The sequence below is a fragment of the Daucus carota genome, chromosome 5 (assembly GCF_001625215.2).
Source record: "Daucus carota subsp. sativus chromosome 5, DH1 v3.0, whole genome shotgun sequence".
NCBI lineage: Eukaryota > Viridiplantae > Streptophyta > Magnoliopsida > Apiales > Apiaceae > Daucus > Daucus carota.
Genome location: NC_030385.2, coordinates 3,141,930 through 3,163,849, shown reverse-complemented (window position 1 = coordinate 3,163,849; position 21,920 = coordinate 3,141,930). Strand labels below are relative to the sequence as shown.

At 36.4% G+C, this 21,920-nt stretch overlaps 3 protein-coding genes across 3 annotated transcripts; 2 read left to right on the top strand and 1 right to left on the bottom strand.

Annotated features, from left to right (window-relative positions):
- The first annotated feature begins 708 nt into the window (after positions 1-708).
- LOC108219872 (probable UDP-N-acetylglucosamine--peptide N-acetylglucosaminyltransferase SPINDLY) lies at positions 709-7,886 on the top strand. Its single transcript, XM_017393427.2, has 11 exons — positions 709-951; positions 1,222-1,444; positions 3,121-3,213; positions 3,298-3,399; positions 3,507-3,674; positions 3,778-3,866; positions 5,338-5,459; positions 5,662-5,843; positions 6,083-6,367; positions 7,063-7,210; positions 7,358-7,886. The coding sequence occupies exons 1-11, from the start codon at positions 797-799 to the stop codon at positions 7,699-7,701; spliced, it is 1,911 nt and encodes a 636-aa protein (XP_017248916.1). The 5' UTR covers positions 709-796; the 3' UTR covers positions 7,702-7,886.
- Positions 7,887-8,052: 166 nt separating this feature from the next.
- On the bottom strand, positions 8,053-11,603 carry LOC108220419 (CBBY-like protein). The gene is made up of 8 exons (XM_017394179.2): positions 11,091-11,603; positions 10,752-10,822; positions 10,404-10,562; positions 10,181-10,247; positions 9,690-9,785; positions 9,347-9,393; positions 9,003-9,083; positions 8,053-8,333 (listed from the first exon to the last, which is right to left on the bottom strand). Exons 1-8 carry the CDS (start codon positions 11,403-11,405, stop codon positions 8,210-8,212), a joined length of 960 nt encoding a protein of 319 aa, XP_017249668.1. The 5' UTR covers positions 11,406-11,603; the 3' UTR covers positions 8,053-8,209.
- A 1,850-nt stretch (positions 11,604-13,453) lies between these two features.
- Positions 13,454-20,748, top strand: LOC108222981 (lysine-specific demethylase REF6). The gene is made up of 7 exons (XM_017396986.2): positions 13,454-14,678; positions 15,233-15,311; positions 15,617-15,684; positions 15,752-15,902; positions 16,246-16,910; positions 17,271-17,960; positions 18,775-20,748. The coding sequence occupies exons 1-7, from the start codon at positions 13,814-13,816 to the stop codon at positions 20,484-20,486; spliced, it is 4,230 nt and encodes a 1,409-aa protein (XP_017252475.1). The 5' UTR covers positions 13,454-13,813; the 3' UTR covers positions 20,487-20,748.
- Positions 20,749-21,920: the final 1,172 nt, after the last annotated feature.

The following is a 21,920-nucleotide window of genomic DNA, read 5'->3' as shown; positions in this document are numbered from 1 at the left end:
GGCTGAAACTGTGCGTGACTTTTGCTAAAACTAAACTCTATCAGAAAGTGAGCTGAAAGTTGTGTTTAACGTGAAACTATCAGCCCATGGCCTTTAGAAAATGTTGTTTCTACTTCCTAGAACAAGATAGGAAACAATAATATCTCGTGTAAAATCAAAGTTTACACCTTCATAGATGTACACTGTTTGAAGACAAATTATTCGTTTGTGGTTCTGTTGTACAAAAGAATAGCGTTTCTCCGATAACGTGATACAAATCTCCTCCTTAAATTAGATTAGAAAAGAAATAGTATACATATTTAAAGGGAGGGGTCGGGTTCCTGACAAACACATGTTATAACATATTTACTTTAAGCGTAAACTTATTAGAAATAAAATACATTTGTTTAAATTGCTTTGGTGTTTACTGCATGGTTGATCATGTTATAACATATTTATAAATATGAAATCAGAATTTTAACGCTATTTTTAGATTATTTTAGAATTTTATATTTAACTTTCATGGTAAATCTTAAAAGCCAAGTGAAAAAAATAATATCAGTATACAGGGAAAACTATGAAAAAACCTATTAATAGTAAATTAGTTTTAAATCAAAATATTCTTTAATAAATTTTGATTTGCTATTTCTCAAAAACAAAAAATGTTCCCCTCTTGGAAAAAAGGTTTAAAAATAAAAAACCCAGTAGCAAGTGCCAACGGGGCAACAAACCACAGGGTATATAATGTGTGTGTATGTGTTGTTGAGTTGAGCGCAGTCGTCTTGTTCTACACCAAGTCAAAACACACAGCAACACTATGTCGCTCGCCGGCGCCGTGAAATCAGAGGCCACTGTCTCCGGCTTGTCCGCCGGCGAAATTTCAAAGACAAGACCGTCAAAGTTAGTTGTAATAGCTGATCTCAACGTTGACCCCTCCGAAATTGATGACTCCTTGCCTGATTCTCTCTCCAGGTCTCTCTCTCTCTCTCTCTCTCTCTCTCAGTCTCTCATTCTCTCTCTCTCTCTCTCCCTCTCTCCCTCTCTCTCTCTCTCCCTCTCCCTCTCTCTCTCTCTCTCTCTCTCTCTCTCTCTCTCTCTCTCCCCTCTCTTTTAATTTTGCTCAATTTGTAACTCTACCATGTTATATTTAATTCTTTATTTATGTGTGTGATGTGGCATTGTTGATTTTTAGTTCTTCAAATTGTAGTTTAGGTTAATTTCGGGTTGTATGTGTTGGTTTAGGTTTGGTAATGATGAAATTAGTGAAAATAGAAGTATTGGATCGAGTAAAGATATGATGGATATGCCTGAAGTTGAAGGCAAACAATTCAAGAAGTTGGGGAAATGCCGGTCTAGACTTGGAAAGGTTGATTTTTCACTAGATTGTGGAATGGAAGTCGATGGTGATCAGAATGGGCAAGGCACACCCTCGTCTCGTGAGGAGAAAGTTAGCAGCCTTAGAACTGTAAGTTTATGGATAGTACATGAGTTTAAATTTCGTATTATTAATATGCTTCTGTATATATGCAACATTCTTTAATATTTATGCAATAATCCCTTAACTACTTTTAGGGTTTCATTTTGTTGTATAATAAGTCGACGTGGTCGTTCATGATGTCTTGCTGTTCTTGAATATTAATGACCAATAACAATTCTTGGTATCGACAAACTTTATTCACTTGGTGTGATCACGTGTACACCGACAATTTTTTGGAAAAGAAGTAATAACAGCCATACTCCAAAAACTCAATCCAAGTAAATTAACAAATCAATGAGTTTGCAAGAGGTACCTTAACTGAAGCTAGTATATTTAGGAGGGAATTTATGTTAGAAGTTGTTCGTTAAAATTGTCCATTAGTAAAGCTAATTATAAACAGCTAGTATGTATGATTCTGGGTCATTGTTCTGAATCCCTGATGGTGTGTTTGGTGGGGGAGAATGGAATGGAATGACTAAAAATAAATGAAAATAATAGAGGTAGAAGGGAAGTTTTGAAAAAAATCGAGTGAGTGCAAAATTGTTTTGATGAGATTTGAAAAGAAATTGAGTATAGGAGGGAATGGAGCATTCCTTCCCAAATTGGGGTTCTGAGTAAGGAATGGAATGGAGGAAGGAATGAAATTTATAAACAATTGCTTTAACATTGTTCAAATTTCATTCCATTCCTTCCAAATTCATTCACCCCAACCAAACACAACATAAGTTTACTAGTTTTTTGTTCTGTATTTTGTTTACTTGTATGTTTATTTTATTATTTTTGTTTTTTATTGGTGTTTGGTTAATAAGTTTACCTTGGTTAGCATTATGGTTATAGAAAAAAAAATGATTAAATAAATTCAGAAGCAGGAGAGTTAAAAGAAGGAACATAAATAAATTTAGAAAAAGTAGAGTTGTCTCTGTCAAAAAAATAAAACAAATAGTAGAGTTGTCATGGGATTGGTCTAAATTTAAGGTCGGCCTCTTATTGGCTAAAATTAATTTTAAAAAATCTGATTGGTTAACTGGATGATGGGTGTACATGTGTACACCGACAATTTTTTGTATATGCACGTGAAACGACAGAGATGAGTATGCTGTTTTGTCTGAAGCCAAAATAATTAAATATATACTCATCCGCAGTAAAGTGTTACCAAAAATTATTTTAATGTTACTAACAAATAATATCGACTTAGCTCCTTTATTAGATCCTTGGTTTTGGTCAAAACACCTAGTCGTTCACTCTTTTTTTTAATATATATATTTGTGTGTGTGTGTGTGTAAAGATACTTCGTTTATACTCTTAAGTTGATTCGGTTTCTTAAACTGAAAGAATTTACCATAGAAGTCATAACTTTTTTTTTTTTGATGGAATACAATGTTTCCAATATATAGATAGATGATGATGAGTCATTCTTTGGTCAAGTTGTAAGTTTGGTAACTCTTTGATGAATCTATATCCAGTGTGTCCAAACTAGTTGTGGAACATATCATATTTGAGAAGTATTGTTTACAAAGTCTCTACAACAAATGTGCAATTCTGACGTGTTCAATTCATATATATAGGAACATTTTTTTTTGGTTTGAAATCATTCTTTTCGTATGTGAATTAGTAAATCTCCATTTTTTTTATAATGATATGATCAATAGCTTGGATGCTTGTAGGGCTTAGTGCTTGTTGCACGGAAGATGCCCAAAAATGCTCACGCACATTTCATTATGGGCTTAATGTATCAAAGAATGGGTCAACCAGAAAAGGTATTTTTGGTATTATGTCTTAACCAATTGTTATATGTCATAAAATGCGTGTATTATTTGCGCTCATTGCAATGACATTTGTAGTCAGTGTTGGCTTATGAGAAGGCAGAGGAGATTTTACTTCGGTCTGAAGAAGAAATCGACAGGCCTGAACTGCTTTCTCTGGTTCAGGTGCATCACGCCCAGGTATTATAACTGCTTTAAGTAATAGAATATCCCTTATATGTTAAAAATATATATTGTTAACTATGCTGTAATTGGAGGGCATCCCTTACTTGTTACTAGTTTTGCAGTGTCTTCTGCTCAAAAGCTCGGAGGACTTTGGTTCAGGCAAAGAACTGGGAGGCAAAGAGCTAGATGAAGTGATTAACAGTTTAAAGGAATCGATGAAATTGGATATCAAACAAGCATCTGTTTGGAATACTCTAGGCATGATTCTTCTCAAGTCTGGACGATTAAAGGTAAAATGGAAATTATAATCTTATACACAAATATTTCTTCCTTCTGAATCGTGATTAACTTAAATTTTAATGACTTATATATAAATCGTATGATTTTGTGTAGAATGCTATATCAGTTTTTTCATCATTGTTGGATGTTGCACCTGATAACTTGGATTGCCTAGGAAACCTTGGAATTGCTTATCTTCAAAGGTAAGGCTATTATAGCTGTGCTTGCTGCTGCTGCTGCTTCTGTTGTTATTGTGAGGTGTCCTATAGCAGATATGACAAGCATGCTAAAAAGAAACTGTTCCCCAAAGTTATTGATGGCTGTATATATGGCATACTCCTTCGCTACGTTCTTACATCTAGACCTGGCAAATCGTTCGTGTCGTGTATAAACGTGTCGTGTACTTTCGTGTTTCGTGTATCTGGTGGGTATACACGAACACGACACGAATTCAATTCGTGTACACGATTGTAAACACGAACACGACACGATTTAGAAACAGGTAAAAACGACACGAACTGTAGTACACGAATTTTTTCATGTACACGAAAACGACACGATACGAAATAGTACATGAAAACACGAAAACACGAAATATACACGAAAAAATACACGAAACTGGTAACGAATTAGTACACGAAATATTAATATTTTACAAATATTGTCCAAATTCAGGCTTAAACATAAGCAAAGTTACATAAAATAAAGGATAATTGGGAAACTTTGAATTTGTCCGCGACCAACTCTTAATCTGAAGGGTAAATATATATATATATATATATATATATATATATATATATATATATATATATATATTTATTTATTTCGTGTACCTCGTGTCGTGTCGTGTACCCGAAGGGTAAACACAAAACCGACACGACTTCTCAGTCGTGTATTTCGTGTCGTGTACCTTTTCGTGTCGTGTACTCAAAATGCAAACACAAACACTAAATTTTCGTGTCGTTTTCGTGTCGTGTATTCGTGTCGTGTGAAAATTTGCCGGGTCTACTTACATCTGACCTTTTCGACAGAATTGTGGTCAATATTTTATCACACTCTTTCGTAAGCTTTCTCATGAACAGTAGTCTGGCCGTCTGGGTCATCTGTTTAAGGGGAAGTGATGCACTAGCTCTCATTCTCTCCCTTTCTTTTTGCTTTTAAGTGTTTATCTTTCCTTCGTGAGGTGACATTCTAGTTTACTTTGGAAGCATCCACTGAGCATTATTAGAGTCCACTTTGAAGGAAAGAATAACGCTTCATTGTACTCACATAATCTTTAGGTTTGCTAAAATTTGTAGTTGGCCACTTTTTAAAACTTCTAGTCAGTTGCTCATTTATGCTCACTCTGGATATAAAGATGTAAGAATAAAATTGTTTCATATATATTTTGTTTGCCTTTTGAGCTATGGCCAGAAACCAATTTTCATTAATTTTCCTTCTGGAGGGAGTTCTTTAGAGAAAGAATGCAACTAAAAGTAACATTTCATATTGTGCAGTTGAAAACAATAAATGATTATCAAGGTCTTGGGGTACAAAAGAGCATTAAATATTGAACTGTGATTGTATCCTTCAGCTAATGATAATTGCTTTAAATCCCCTCATCTAATAAGTTCTATTGCACGGTAATTGGGTCTTCTACATTGATTTATCTTCTTCTAACATTCATTTTTCCAGTGGGAATCTGGAGCTGGCTGGAAAATGTTTCCAGGAGGTGATATTGAAAGACCAAAACCATCCGGCCTCTTTAATAAACTATGCTGCCTTCATTTTATGTAAATATGGTGCAGTTGTTGCAGGTATGACTATATTATATTAGTAATGTGTTATGTAGGTTTTTGTTCATAACACAGTTCAACATTTGCTGCAAGATATGGGTTTTATAACATTTTAACTTTTTCTCTGTGGGGGCTAAGTTCCATTATTTTTAAGTTTGTTGGACATTTGCTTATTCTACCAATTATATATCACATATGTAAGCCCAGTTCCTCCAATCATTAGGTGCCGGTGCAAATGCTGATGATCGGGCCTCTAGAGATCAAGTCAAAGCAGCCAATGTTGCAAAGGAATGTCTGCTGGCAGCCGTTAAAGCAGATCCTAAAGCAGCTCATATATGGACAAATCTCGCTAATGCATACTATATAACTGGTGATTATAGAAGTTCCAGCAAATGCTTGGAGAAGGTGGGTGCACCTTAAACTTAGATCATTAATAAACTTCGCAATAATTTGTCATGATTTGGCCTTCTCCCTAATTCATGCAAATAAAACTATTGAATGCAATGCATCTGGCCCAAAAAAAATAAATCCTGTGTCATCTCTTAGCTGCACGTGCTCATTTTTGCATGAGCACTATTGGATATTCCTTTTTCGCTCCAGTTCATTATAAAGCTTAAGCAACTGTTAATTTTTGCGCTTTCTAGGCTGGAAAACTGGAGTCCAATTGTTTGGCTACACGTTATGCTGTTGCAGTTCACCGCATCAGGGATGCGGAAAGGTCTCAAAATCCTAGTGAACAGCTGTCCTGGGCTGGGAATGAAATGGCTTCGATAATTAGAGAAGGAGATTCACTTTCAATCGAGCCTCCCCTGGCATGGGCAGGCCTTGCCATGGTTCACAAGGCCCAACACGAGATTGCAGCAGGATTTGATATTGAACAACATGAATTGGTTGAGGTTGAAGAGCGTGCTCTATACAGTCTGAAACAGGTATATATTGAAGATCATATCTTTTCTGCATTCAATTGAAGGCAACACATTACAGTCTGTGACCTAAATAGTGTATATGTTGAGATTTTTGTTTATATTGATCTCACATGATAGAAGATAGTCCATGAGGATATTGTATCTGCAGTATAATGATCTATAAGTTTAGACCATTGTTACAAAATAAAGGCTGGCATTTACCAACCTCTATGAGCACATTCAAGGTATAATATTTGAAAAAAATACTCAATGCTGATCTAGACAGGTGAGTTGGCATGGACTTGACCAAGGTGTTTGCTGTTTAACATTGATCAGTTGCTCTCTTATGGTGTGCCCAAGGGGATTTAGGATCTAGTGGATTAACGTTGTTGGCCTTTTGAAGAGTGTGTCAACTACTACGTGTTTGTTACATACTCGTTTGTACAGATGGGCATTTTTTTTATCTTACGAAATTTCATTCAGCAATCTTTTTTACGTCAATACGTCAAGTTAAACCCTATCTTCTTGAAGTACATGTTTCTTTAGTTGTACATTTTTAATTATGTAGCATTATCCTTCAATTTTGTATTTCACTTGATTAGAATTTAGAAGTCATTAACATTCTCAAGTGAAAGGTAATAATATATGACAAAATACAATAAAAAGTGCCTATTGCGGGAAGAATTACTTTTTCCTTTTTAATATTTTATTTGCTTCAGGCAATAGCAGAGGAACCAGATGATGCTGTACAATGGCACCAACTTGGACTTCATAATCTCTGTACCCAAAAATTTAAAGCTTCACAGAAATACTTGAAGGCTGCAGTTGCCCGTTTCAGAGGATGCAGCTATGCATGGTCAAATCTTGGTATTTCAAGCCTCTTACAAATCAGTCATACTGCACTGAAAACTATATATTTGTATTCTCAATATGTTAAGTATTGTATTATTCAAAGTACTTGTTTCTCTTGCTTCCAGTTTCTGAATTTGTTCCCTATTTATTGTTGTGCGCTAGGTATTGCTCTGCAACTGTCTGCGGAGACAGCTTCACAAGCTGAAGAAGTATACAAGAGAGCCTTGTCACTGACAAGTCAGCAAGCACATGTCATATTTTCTAACCTCGGAAATTTATACAGGCAGCAAAAACAATTTGAATCTGCAAAGGCAATGTTCACAAAGTCGCTTAAACTGCAGCCTGGTTACGCTCCTGCATATAACAATCTAGGTCTTGTTTTTGTTGCTGAGGGTCGGTGGAAAGAGGCAAAATACTGCTTCAACATGGCTCTACAGGGGGATCCACTGCTGGATGCTGCCAAGTCTAACATTATTAAAGTAACAGCGATGTCCAGAGGCTCTTGATAACATTTAATCTGGAATCTATATAGGTTTAACGTATTGCACAAAGTACACACCAAAATTAGGGACAAGATTTTCGCTTCATGTAATTTTTTAGTTAGTCAGTCTTCGTACATACTAAAGACCACAAATTAGGGACATGTATTGTTCTTTATGTAATTTTAATGTATTAATTCACTCTTGGTGTCTCTTTTTAGTTTCCATTGTTTTCACTCACAGGGTGCATGAGGTATTCAAATAATCTCATATGTGCAGTGTACTTTCAACATTGTTGTACTAAAGTGCTGCCAAATATTTTAGAACCATGCATAAAACATGATATTGTCAGATTTACAAGAATTCAGACAAGGCCTCTGAAGCAACTCGTAGAAGATGGTATAAAATTGTAAAACATCTGTCGCCTTCTTGAATACAAGCTGTACGTTACAGTCAGATGGCTAAATTGTAAACACTGAGTATTGTATATGATACAAGTGGAACAACTTGGGTGAATGATACAATGCTATACAAGCTAATTGACGAACTGCTTCTGAAGAAGACTTTCACAGAATGCCAGGTCAAACCTTTCTTCTGGGGGATCCCCAATGCAATCGAAAACTGCATCTGCATTTAGGAAGTCCTCATCTGCTGTGTAACTGCAACCAAACAAGAATACATTCATTACAAAGCTCAGGTAGCAGTTTCCAAGGCCAAACACAAGGATTACAGATGTATCCCAAGAAGCAGAACGCTAGGAAGTACGATCACTACTCACAAATTCATATACCAGTGCCAATATGGCTGCAAGTAACAATAATTTTGTTGCAGAGCAGTTCAACCGATGATGCATCATTTTTAAAAGCAAAGCTGAGATATACTGGCGAAAAGTTTCATGAAACATTTTTATGCACCGAAAAATTGAGTTGCAAAGTGGTTCAATATGCATTGTCCAAGAAGTAGGATATGCCAGTGATAACTTTAAAAAAAAGTTATAAATGCATACTTTTGCATTGCTTTGAAAATGAAGTGAACCAGTATTCATGCTAAATAATGAAAATTATGTACACTTCACAGGCATGCAGACATGACTTCTTTCTACGATTATAATATCGCTGGATTAGTACAATCAATCACTAGGCTGCAATGTTTGTCATGAAAAGATGCAAGACTGTGACATGATTTAAGGCACTTTTTATGAGAATATGTATTTCCAGAAATTATAGAAAACCTAGTAAGTTAAGCTTTGGTTCACCTAGTGGTCAGCTTCACTTACCCACTCTTTGTGACAGTATTTCTGAAAGATTTAAATGAAAAATGTTACTCACCCACTCTTTGTTACAATACACTTCATTCCAGCGGCTTTGGCAGCTGCAAGACCTATGGCACTATCTTCAACAACAACACAGCTGAAAATCGTAAAAAAAATATCAGTAGATATATATTTGACATGTCTTCACTCAAGAACTGTATGTATCAGAACAAACATAATAATATTTTGTTATTACACAAGCACCATGAGGCTCATCAAATTTTATCAAAACCACTTTTTGTTTCAGAGTTTAACATCGAGTTGGCCATTCAACCCACAGCACTATCCAAACTGCATATGTGGATAAATCTACAAATCATGATGAGTTTAATGTATAATATTTTGTGCATTAATAAGTACCTTGATGGATCAACCTCAAGGGTGCTGGCTGCTAAGTTATAAATAGCCTGCCAGGAAATATATCAGTTCATATCATTAGACATTATGTTTATATTAACAGTTTTGGATGAGTTGGAGATAACATGTATAGATTACAAGATAATCGAGGACAAGTCTAGTATATTTTGAAAAGGACAACTTTAGCGTAACAAGAAATAGGGGATTGTGTTAATTTTCAAGTTCAAAAACATTTATATCGAGGATGAGAACAACATTTTGCTATTGCAAATAATGAGATATGATTGCAACATTATATGCCTATTTTATTCATTCTATAAACAATTTACGGAGGTGAGGAGTATACTGGATCAGGCTTTTTACGAGGAACCACATCCCCAGCGAAGATCTGGATTTTTTCGGCTCTCTCAGGCCCCAGGAGAAATGAAACTATAGCAGACACCTGTAAAAATCAGATGATTATATAAGTCATGCTGCACCTGAATGCGGATAGCTTATATTCTTCTGATATAAATGAACTCCGGCCACCCAAGCAGATGACAAGATGCATAGTATATTCATAATATCGTTATAGGTAATGAAGATGGAATACAAAGAATTTTTTAAAAATTTCATTGTGGCCAGCGGAATCATTAATAATATCAGCCAGGTACCAATAACAACAATTAACTGCTAATTGTGTACAGCCTCGAGGATTGATCCTTGTTATAAATTCAAAGCAACTATAATTTTCAGCTCAAAAATTTTACCAGGGTACTGGCAATGACACATATACTTCCTTTATAAGAACTACAAAACCTATTACACATCAAAAGTTAAGAACCTGATGAAGCATACCGCCTTCTCATTAGAAGTACTGCACACAGCAACTTTTACTCCTTTTGCAAATGCCTGATCGATTAATCTGCACAATTTGCATAACGGCCATATAAACCTCATAATCATGCCAGTGTTTTTCTTTAATATAACAAACTGAGTATTAAATGTTATTAGATGCATCCATCATTTTGTTCAATTGCAGCTAATTTAACATTCAAATATTAGATAATAAAGTACTTACTTTGCAACACCAGGCCGTAGAGGCAGCAACTTCTTCTCAATGAGGACCATAAACAGCTCCGTCTTTCGCTTGTGAAGTGAAGCAATAAAATCCTTCCGTTCTTCTTCACTCTTTGGAGCCTTTTCTGGCCACTTTGTCTTATTAAAATAAGCGGTCATCCTAAATTGTCAAACAATCACCAAAATACCTAATTCAAAAATCTCTCAGTAAACTAAAGATCCAATATAACATAAACTTGTTATATATTTATGGAACCAAAGCTCCAATGTGTAACAACTAACAAGAACTTAACAACATCAAACAAATCACGAAATATCATGTAAATGATAATGAAAACAAAATGTGTACCTTTCTTTACCACCGCCAATTTTGAGCAACTCTCCGTACAAATCAACATCCCATGTAACACCCAATTCCTTCTGTATAATCAAATTAAATCAAAATCTACCATTAGCCCTTCTCAAGTCCTTATTCACTTCAATTTTTAAAATCAAAAGAATAACAGCCACAAACATCAAACACAATTCCAAGTAAATACCAAAAGACAGCCATAAGCATAACAAATCAATGTCGAATCTCTACAAAAAACATTCCAATCATACAAAAACCTTAACCAAAATCAAATTCCAGACCCTCAAAACAAAATAAACAAACAAACATACACACATGTGGCTAAAGACTGATCACCTCTGCAAAAGTATCATTAAAAGAAATGCGATGACCGTCCTTCTCGGTATCGACAAGAACACCATCACAATCAAATAAAAGAGCTGAGGGAAGCACAGAAGCAGCTGCAGCTGAGCACATTACTCCATTTCTCACACTAGTCTTGTAAATGCTGCATCTTTCACTACCCTTTTGGCTTATTTTTCGACTACCCTTTACAAAACAAGCTGCTAGAATTCTTGGGTGTGTGTTGAATTTGCATTTTGAATCACTACCTTTTTCGCGGGAAATCACAGTTAGTGATGATGAAGTGGGAGAAATGATTATTGATGCCATTGAAGTAAAGGTTTTTTTTTTTTTTTTTGAGGTGCGAGATTAATTTTGAGCTACCATTTTTAAGCAAGTGTGTGTGTGTGTGTGTTTTTATTTATTTTGTGTGTCTGGAAATTTAATGGTGTTTGTATGATGAAGCTAGATAGAGAAACTTATCAGTATACAAAGACAGCCACAACAGAGATGTGATTAGTTGGTGATGGTTTCGGGTCGGGTTGTAAGAGCTTGGATTTATTTGGAAAGAGGCCCATTAGGAAGATGTATGTAGGTGAGTTATGGCCTTATGGGCTTGTGGAGGACCATTTTGATAATTTAAATCAACTTGTGCTTCGATTTCTCATGTTGGACCAGAAAGCCAGTTAGATAGCGGTTAGTCGTTAACGAATTGAATTAGATGTTTTGACTAGTAGATTGAATTAGTTATTTTTCGTAAAACTGTTTAATAAATAGCTGATTGATTAATTTTTTCTAACACAAATCAAAATCAGTAATACAAAAAACTCCTCAAAATAACTTTTTCAAAATTAGCGTTTTGGATCCAAACCTCTATTTCAATCCGCTAACTACCAAACACTAATATTAACTTATTTTAGTGGTCAAACCTCTAAAACACCTCAAATTTTTAATTTTGCCCTACACCTCTTACTTTCAAAGAGGGCCACACGGAAGCCTACAATTTTTTTCTTGAATATTGATATGAGTGGGAAAAGGGGGTTACAACTTATGTTCTAAAAAACGCATAAAGCGGCTGCTTAAGCAGCCGTCTCAGGGGAATGAGGACTAAAACGTTTCGATTTTGTATGAAGTATTTTAAATTAAGCAGATTATTAAGTGAATTAAAAGGTCATTAAACGAATTAAGCGGTCAAAATGATGTTGAATTGCTAATTTTATAATTTTAAAATTATTATTTTTTTTTTAATATAATCATAATTATACTAAAAAATTAAATATATATTTTTATTAAAAATTTAAAATCTTACCATGATATAATTTTATTTTTAAATATAATATTATAACTAAATATTTTATTATATATTATTAATCCGCCTTTTAACCCGCTTAAGTGCTAGAAAGTCCTTCCACCCCTGAAACCGATTTGCACATTTTACGATACTGATTACCAGTGATGTATGATATTTTTCTTTCCACGCATCAAATGTCCAAAAAAAGAGCTCTTCCGAATGATAAAGAAAAAGTGAGTGTTTAAATCGATCCAAAATGATAAGATTAATATTCGAATATATTTTATTTGTCAAATATTGAGTGTTTAAAGCTAATATGACAAGATGATTATATCTACTTATCGGGTGGAAAAAAGTATGAATGATTTTATAATGAAAAATTTGAAAATATATTAGAACAGCTGTCACGTCTTTTTAAAATAATTTTGATGTCTGATGTTCCGATTCGAGTGCATAATTATTATGATTTGCTTCAAAATTTAACCTCTAGATATCAATATATTCAATGATATCATACTGATAAACAGTAATTTGAGATTGAAACGTTCTAACTATTCTCTTTTGATAATTGTTTATTGCATAAGATTGATTAAAATTCAAATGAAAATTTCATGTTCCTCGAATTCAAAATTAATTCTTAATTTTCGATCCGAATATACCAAAGATCGTATCGGGAACAGTCGAGATGAGTTGAATGCTGATTAATTAGTTACGATTCTCAATTCAAAAATAATTCTTGATTTTCGATCGAATGAAACATACAAATAGATAAGAATCACAGATATCTTATAAAAACGTTAAAGATCGTATCCGAGGCGAGATGAGTTGAATGCCGAATAAGTATTTACAATTCTCAATATACTGTACAAGCAATGAGAACTATCAAAACCACAGTGCCAAAATAGCAAAAACACACAAACTTCCCCAACTGTCACCTGCACAGGTAATAATCATTACTATCCTCATCCTCAAACATAGAGAAAGAACCCCAAAAAGCACAAGGGCAAAAGCGGAATAAAAAAGTAAAAAACCAGCGATACGATATTCATGCTCAGAACATTTTGTCCAAGCCCACTGAAATAACAACACACAGAAACCCCCTCAACTCCTCTGCCCCAAAACACCTCTCCTCAGTCAATCCCCTGTATAAAATCTCCTAATAAAACAGGGCCACCTCTAATTTTTATTCCACCTTGTTTATAAACAAATATAATCTCTCTCCCATCTCTCTCTCTCAATATTTTATAATCTCTCTCTCTCTCTCTCTCTCTCTCTCTCTCTCTCTCTCTCTCTCCCAGTATATTTTATATATACAAAATCCCCATCTCCCAAAATCCCTAATCTCTCTCTCTCTCTCTCTCCCTCTCTCAATGTCACTCTAATTGGCCCTGAAACAGATCTCACATATACATATAGGATTGTTGTATGTATATGTGGTAAGTGCTCAATGGCATCATCAGCAAGAGTGAAGAAAGCAGAGGGGAAGAGTGGGATTAACAAGAACTCAATTGAGGTATTTTCTTGGCTAAAAACCCTACCTTTAGCTCCTGAATATCATCCAACCCTAGCTGAGTTTCAAGATCCAATTGCTTTTATTCATAAAATTGAGAAGGAGGCTTCGAAATATGGTATTTGTAAAATTATCCCCCCTGTTTCACAGCCCAGTAAAAAGGATACGATTTCTAATCTTAACAAGTCACTTTTAGCTAGGTCTGGTAATTTTAGCCCTACATTTACTACTAGGCAGCAACAAGTGGGGTTTTGCCCTAGGAAACAGAGGCCTGTTAAGAAGCCTGTGTGGCAGAGTGGTGAGACTTATACTGTTCCAGAATTCGAGGCCAAGGCCAAGTTGTTTGAGAAGGGTTATTTGAAGAGGGTTGCGAAAAAGGCGTTATCGCCTTTGGAAGTTGAGACATTGTATTGGAAGGCTACTCTGGATAAACCCTTTTCGGTTGAGTATGCAAATGATATGCCTGGATCGGCATTTGTGCCGTTGAGTGGGAAGAAGAGAGTCGCAGGGGAGGGTTTGACTGTGGGGGAAACTCCGTGGAATATGAGGGGAGTGTCGAGGTCGGATGGTTCATTGTTGAAGTTTATGAAGGAGGAGATACCGGGTGTCACATCACCTATGGTGTATTTGGCTATGATGTTTAGTTGGTTCGCTTGGCATGTGGAAGATCATGATTTGCATAGTTTGAATTATATGCATATGGGAGCTGGGAAGACGTGGTACGGGGTGCCAAGGGAAGCTGCAGTTGCTTTTGAGGATGTCATAAAGGTCCATGGGTATGGAGGAGAGATCAATCCCATCGGTAAGTTGATACACTCTGATGCAAAGTAAATTTGCTTTTTTAATTTACCCTGTTTTGGGCTATGGTTTTTTTATCCAATGTTTTGAGTGAATTGCTATAGTTTATTGTCCATCCTTTGTGTATGATAAGATGTTCTTATGTTTGATTTTCTGTAGCTACTACTGCTGTCATTTAGATTCACTGCATTTAACACCTGTTGAAATTGAAAGACGGCTATAATTTTAGTTAAATATATGAATAAACATTAATAATCAAGGCTGCAGGGGTTCAATAATAAGCATTTGGATAAGCTTTAATGGTCCATCATGGACTTTGGGCATGTAGTACTGACACATTTCAATTATCTCAAAATTCGGAGGACTCTTTGTTTGAAGTTCGAAATTGATTTAAAATGTTCGCCTGGGCTTTACAGCTAATTTTCTTTAGGATGATTGATTAGGCATGGATCCTTTGCAGGCTGAATCTTGTTGTAAACTTAAATGTGGTACATTACCGCTATTTTTTGTTCTTGATGCAACACATATTTGATGATGAAATATAATATATCATTTCAGTAACTTTTGCAACCCTTGGTGAGAAGACCACTGTCATGTCTCCAGAAGTACTGGTGAAAGCCGGAGTTCCATGTTGCAGGTGATATATCCATTTGCTGTAAAGTACTGTTTTTTAAAATTCTTTTCTAGCTTCTGCAGACTGAATCTTTTCTCAGAACAGAGCTGGTAATATCTTCTTTTGATGTAAATGTAGAAGATTAAAGTAAAAACGATTCAAGTGAACTGCAAGATAGTTTCTTTACATATCATTTAGGTTTTTTAATGCATCTCGTTATATAGTATATACAGAGTATGGCTGTTCAAGACTGTTCTTCATATTTGTATTGTGTATTCTTCTGACTTGTGCACATCTTTGTTTTTGCCTTTGAACCTCTTTAAAATCAGATTGGTACAGAATGCTGGAGAATTTGTTGTTACTTTCCCAAGAGCTTATCACTCGGGATTTAGTCACGGTAGGACTCCTTTGCACTTGCATTGGCCTTGGTGTGTTATAAATATCTATTGACAAATGATCTACAGGGTTCAATTGTGGGGAGGCTTCTAATATTGCTACTCCTGAATGGGTTAGACTTGCAAGAGATGCCGCAATTCGTCGTGCTTCAGTAAATTCCCCTCCCATGGTTTCCCACCACCAGTTGCTATATGATCTCGCCCTGTCATTGTCTACAAGGTGGTAATTGTATATTGCTTTGTACTGTATTTCTTTTTGTCAAAATTTTCCAGTACCAAGTTAAGTATTGAAGATTATATTGTGGAATATAATCTACATTAAGTAACAATTCACAAATTGAGATAAAAGGTAGGAAAGCCATTTTTCTTGCAAAGAGTTTGTTAATAATATAAATTTTATCCAATGTAAAGAAGATTTTTTAGTCTTTGACCTTTTTTATAAGATGACTAAATGCAACGTTTAGCCATCCAACATGCTGTGTAGGGGGTAGATTCGAGTCTGCAGATTTATTTTCTATGTCCTACCAGCATTGCTAAGTTGTACCTTGATATTTCTTTCCCAGAGTACCCATGACCACAGTTCCTGAGCCACGAAGTTCTAGATTAAAGGACAAGAAGAAAGGTGAAGGGGAAACCCTGGTGAAGGAGCTATTTGTGCATGATGTCATGGAGAACATTGAACTACTTAATACCCTTGGCAAAGGATCTCCTATTGTACTTCTTCCCCGAGATTTCATTCAAACACAATCACGTGCTGGATATCTAATCAAAGCCAATTCAGATCTGTCCCTAGGGTTATGTAGTACAGATCGTAAGATGAGGGTTCTTAACGACATAAAGCTAGACAGAAAGAAGCGGTCCAAGGGGCCTTATTCAATGAAAGGTAAGTTCCCTAAATCGAGTGGTGAAAACAGGCTCCCCTTTTTTAGTGGAAGCAACGGTGAATCATGCGAATCATTATATGAAAATGAGAGCACAGACACTGAAGGAGAAAGACGTGCTCAATGTGACCGACTGCCTAACAAAGGACTTTTCTCTTGTGTCACTTGTGGTATTCTATGCTTTGCTTGTATTGCGATTGTAAAACCTAGAGACGTGGCTGCTCGCTACCTCAAGTCAAGTAATTGTACCAATTTTACAGAGTGGGGCAATGGCTCTAAAGTAGATAGTAAGTGCTTAACGCTTTTAGATGGGAATGCAGAAACTGCTGAGCTGAGTACTGGTTTAGGTAAGAACTTCTTACCATCTATTCCAATATATTTATATATATGTGTGTGTGTGTGTGTGTGTTGAGATCTTACTCTTGTGTTTTTCTCTTACTGTAACCAATACCATGGTCACTTCCTCTGAGTTATTATTTCACAACACCTTGATGCAATCTACCTCATGTTCATTTTTATTGCTAACTTTATGTGGCATGTTATGGACCATTTAGATTACAAGATAATTTCAAAAAAGAAGAAAACTGAACTTTTTTGACCTAGCAATATGGAGACACAATAGCTCTTAATTTAAATATATTTTAAGCATTCTGTAGATATCTACTTGTGATTAATGGATTTGAGTTGTCTTCGATTTCTGTAAACAGGATGGATGACAAAGAAAAGCCGTAATGGTTTGGTAGATGTACCAAGAGAATCTGTTGAAGAAGGTTATATAGAGACAACCAATGGAACTGGAGGAATGAATGCTTATGCTGAAACGCACATAGGCAATTCTTCCTTGGGTCTTTTAGCTTTAACTTATGGCGACTCTTCTGATTCTGATTCTGATGATCAGTGTGAAGCTCCTGTGAATGCCAACAAAACCGAATTCAGTAACTTTTCTGCTGTAAATAGTCTTGATAGTGATGATAGTGGATCTCCATGTCATGCTCATTACAGTGGACCAAGTGGTCGTTTTATTTCTTTCCCATTGCATTCTTGTGAGGATGAAGATCCCCGTCAAGTCATTGATTCTTACGAGGAGCATGGGCATGCAAGATCTGATCTTGAAGATAGATGCTATCAAACTTCTAATTGTTCTTTTGGATTCCAAACTAATAATCCTTCATTGATGGCAGACAGTTTCAAAGGGGGATCCTCCCATTTGGCACATACTACTGAACGATCGTGTGGCAGTGACCCAAGGCCAATTGACAAAAGAACTATGTCATTTGCTTCAAGAGCTGATGAAGACTCTTCTAGATACCATGTCTTCTGCCTTCAGCATGCTGCGGAGATCGAGCAGAAACTGCGTTCAGTTGGTGGAGTGCATTTGTTGCTCCTTTGTCATCCAGGTGCGTGCCTAAGAAGCCTGTCAGCAACAACTATCATGCTGTATACATATATGACCTGTCCTATGGTTCTCCCATTCTCCCTCCACCCTATTACAATACTGTAGAATAAAACCTGCCTTTTCCTTAGTCTCCTAGCGTTTGTATAAAAAAATGTTTTTAAGATAAGCAAACCAGAGAAACATTACTGTATAATACAGGGCATAAGCACTTGCAGAAGTAGAATTTTAGTCCATCCTTTTAGTGGCTTGTTATTTGCTCTTGGCAGCACCGTAGGCAAATTGCATCTTTTATCTTATATCATAGGCTGGGATCTCCTCCAGTTTTAACCTTAAGATCTTCGAGTTGACTATACAGCTAGCATAGAATAATGCGTTAGAAAGGGTCATTCCTATAAGTTGTAATCTAAGAGTTGCTGTAAGTTGCAACCTAAAGAATCACTTTAGCTTGAAGTGATTGACATTCTTCGGACTCAAAATTAAGAGTTTAGGTCAGAATAAACTCTAGCCATGTCCAGCTTGTAAATACATCTGAGTTGTAAGATCAATAGTAAAACCTTACTAATAGAACTTGATGAGAACATTAATGGCAGGAGATAATACTTGGTGATGGTAGTTGATGTTTGTGTTGATGATGAAGGCTAGTTAATTGTAAGATGATTATCAGTCATGTGTTTCTTAAATTATTAAGAACTAGTTTATTGTGTGCGGAATATTGAAGTAAGGTAACTTGTTTTGCGAAATAGATTACAGTGGTGGTGCTACTATTTTTTTTTTCTTTAAAATTATTTAGCAATGCATTGGATAAAATTGTGCAGACTATCCCAAGTACCAGGCTGAAGCAAAACTGATGGCAGATGAACTGGGATCAAATCATATTGGGAATGACATCACCTTCAGACAGGCCACTGAAGATGAAAAGGAAAAGGTAAAGTCAGCTCTACATAGTGAAGAGTCTATTCATGGGAATGGAGACTGGGCTGTGAAATTGGATATGAATCTCTTTTACAGTGCCAACCTGAGCCGCTCCCCTCTTTACAATCAGCAGATGCCGTACAATTCAGTTATATATGGTGCATTCGGGTGCAGTTCTTCAGATAATGATCCAGCAGAAAAGCTATATGGTAAAGGGTCAGGCAGACAGAAAAAAATTGTTGTTGCTGGGAAGTGGTGCGGGAAAGTATGGATGTCAAATCAAGTTCATGCTTTGCTAGCTGGAAGAGATGATGAACGAGAAAAGGAGACATGTTTTTTGGCTTTACCAGCACCTGAGCATCCAAAGCCTAGTGTCAACCTTGAAAAACCATCAAAAATCCACAAAATGGATACAGCCTCTGTAAGTAGCAAGGTTGAGAGAAAGAGAAAGAGTAATACTGAAATTAGATCAGCCTCAAGAGCCAAGTCCCTTAAAATAGAAGAACCAGCCAGAGTACTCGATGATGCACCAGACGAGAAAGTCATTCGACAATATAAGAGAAATTTTAGAAATAAAACAAAAAAGGAAATCAAAGAGACTCCTCATCATATGGACAACTGCGAGCAGGAAACAAAAGAATCCACCTTGCATATGGAATTTCTGGAAGGGGGACCTAGCACAAGATTGAGGAAAAGGACCTCACAGCCACCTCCTGAGAACAGAGCAAAACTAGTAAAAGCAAAATCTGTCACAAAGAAGCGAACAAGCAATATGGGAGAGACCTCACAGACAACTACAGAGAACAGAGCGAAACCAGTCGAAGCAAAATCTGTCACAAAGAAGAAGAGGAGCAATACGGATGGGACCACTACAGAGAACAGAGGCAAACTAGTTGAAGCAAAATCTGTCACAAAGAAGCAAATGAGCAATAAGGAAAAGACACCAACAGAGAACAGAGTTAAACTAGTTGAAGCAAAATCTGTCACAAAGAAGCAAACTAGTAATACTGAAGAGACCTCACAAACACCTGCGGAGAACAGAGCCAAACTAGTTGAAGTAAAGTCTGTCACAAAGAAGCAAAGGAGCAATACAGAAGGAAAGAAAGGACCAAAAATTAAAGCTTCAGTTTGCAATAGCAACAAGAACAGAGGCAGTAGAAACAAGGTCACAGACAGTAGCAACAAAAATACAAGCAGTAGCAACAAGAACACTGGCAATAGCAACAAGAACCTGAGTGACGAGGAAGCAGAGTATGCATGTGAGATTGATGGGTGCAGCATGAGTTTTAGCTCCAAGCAAGAATTAATGCAGCATAAACGGAACATCTGCCCAGTTAAAGGATGCGGGAAGAAATTCTTTTCACACAAGTATCTGGTGCAGCATAGGCGAGTCCACGTAGATGACCGCCCTCTACAATGTCCCTGGAAAGGCTGCAAAATGACGTTCAAATGGGCTTGGGCGCGAACAGAACACATCAGAGTTCATACCGGTGTACGACCATATATCTGCAATGAGGATGGCTGTGGTCAGACATTCCGGTTTGTTTCAGATTTCAGTCGTCACAAACGGAAGACGGGGCACTCAACCAAGACAACAAAGAAGGCAAACAAGTAAATTGAGGAGAGATGTTTAGGTGACATAGCTGCTAATTTTAAGATTCCCTTTGTAATCTATTTTTCGGAGTAGAGTTTATTCTGTTTCCTCTAGGCCTTCATTGGGCAGATTTATCTACATGAACCAAAGAAAATGTTAAGACAGGAGGATTTTCAGCACAAGGGAATTTGCAAGAATTTAGTGTTGTAACGAATCAGGGGAGTGTTCTTTTTATCACTATGAGAGAATAACACTTCTATGAGAAGCATTGTTGGCTCATTTAGCATCAGCTATGCATATAAAAAATGCTACCGCCCAGTAATAATGGAATCTCGGCAAATATGCATAATGTCCCAAATGTCACTGTTTAGAAAAATAGTCCTCACTACGGGTGTACACGGTTTGATAAAACCAATCCGAACCGATCACTTTTCGACCGAACCAACCCGAATTTTCTTAACTCGATATGTATTTGGTTTAAAAAAACATAAACCCGATTTAATTGGGTTGGTTATGGATTTTAGTTTTTTTGGGCTGAACTAAACCGACCCGAATAAAAAATAAAATATTTTAAATATGGGATAATTAATTCAAACATCCTTGAACTATAGGCTGTTTATTGTGTAGGTCCCTATCCTATTTTTCTCAATATTGCAATCCTTAAATTTTCAAACTTTTCTGATTCGCATCCTTCCGTTAAAAATCAACTAACAGACGTTAGTCAATGCTTACGTGGCAGATAAAAAAAATTAAAATAAAATAAAATGTGAGTTGTTATCTACATTTTACAATCGCTAAGCTCTCGTATTGCTCCCTAGATCGCTAAGCTGAGATTTCCACCTCCACATCACAAAATCATGGCAATACTTGGGGAACCCACAATAAAGCCCTACACTCTCCCACACACTCTCACCGCCCACAAGCGCGCCATCTCCGCTGTCAAATTCTCTGACGACAGCGCCCTTCTCGGCACCTCATCCGCCGACAAAACCGCCAAGACATGGTCCCCACACACCAGAGCCCTAATCCAAGACTTCTCCGGCCACGACCTCGGCATCTCCGATCTCGCCTTCTCCCCCGACAACGCTTCCTCTCACCAACTCCGACGACAAGACCATCTGCTTGTGTGACCTCAACGCAGCTACCGCCATCAAAACCCTAACTTAGCGATCATAAAGTGTGGATGTTTTATTTTTAACTTTAATTGAAAATTGGTTTTAAACGATTATAGCTCAGATTTTAAATTTTTAAATTTTATTTTTTTTATCTGCCACGTAAGCATTGACTAACGTCTGTTAGTTTATTTTTAACGGAAGAATACGAATCAGAAAAGTTTGAAAGTATAAGGATCGTAATATTGAGAAAAATAGGATAGGGACCTCGACCATAAACAACATATAGTTCAAGGACGTTTGAATTAATTATCCCTTTAAATATTACACACACACAGATATA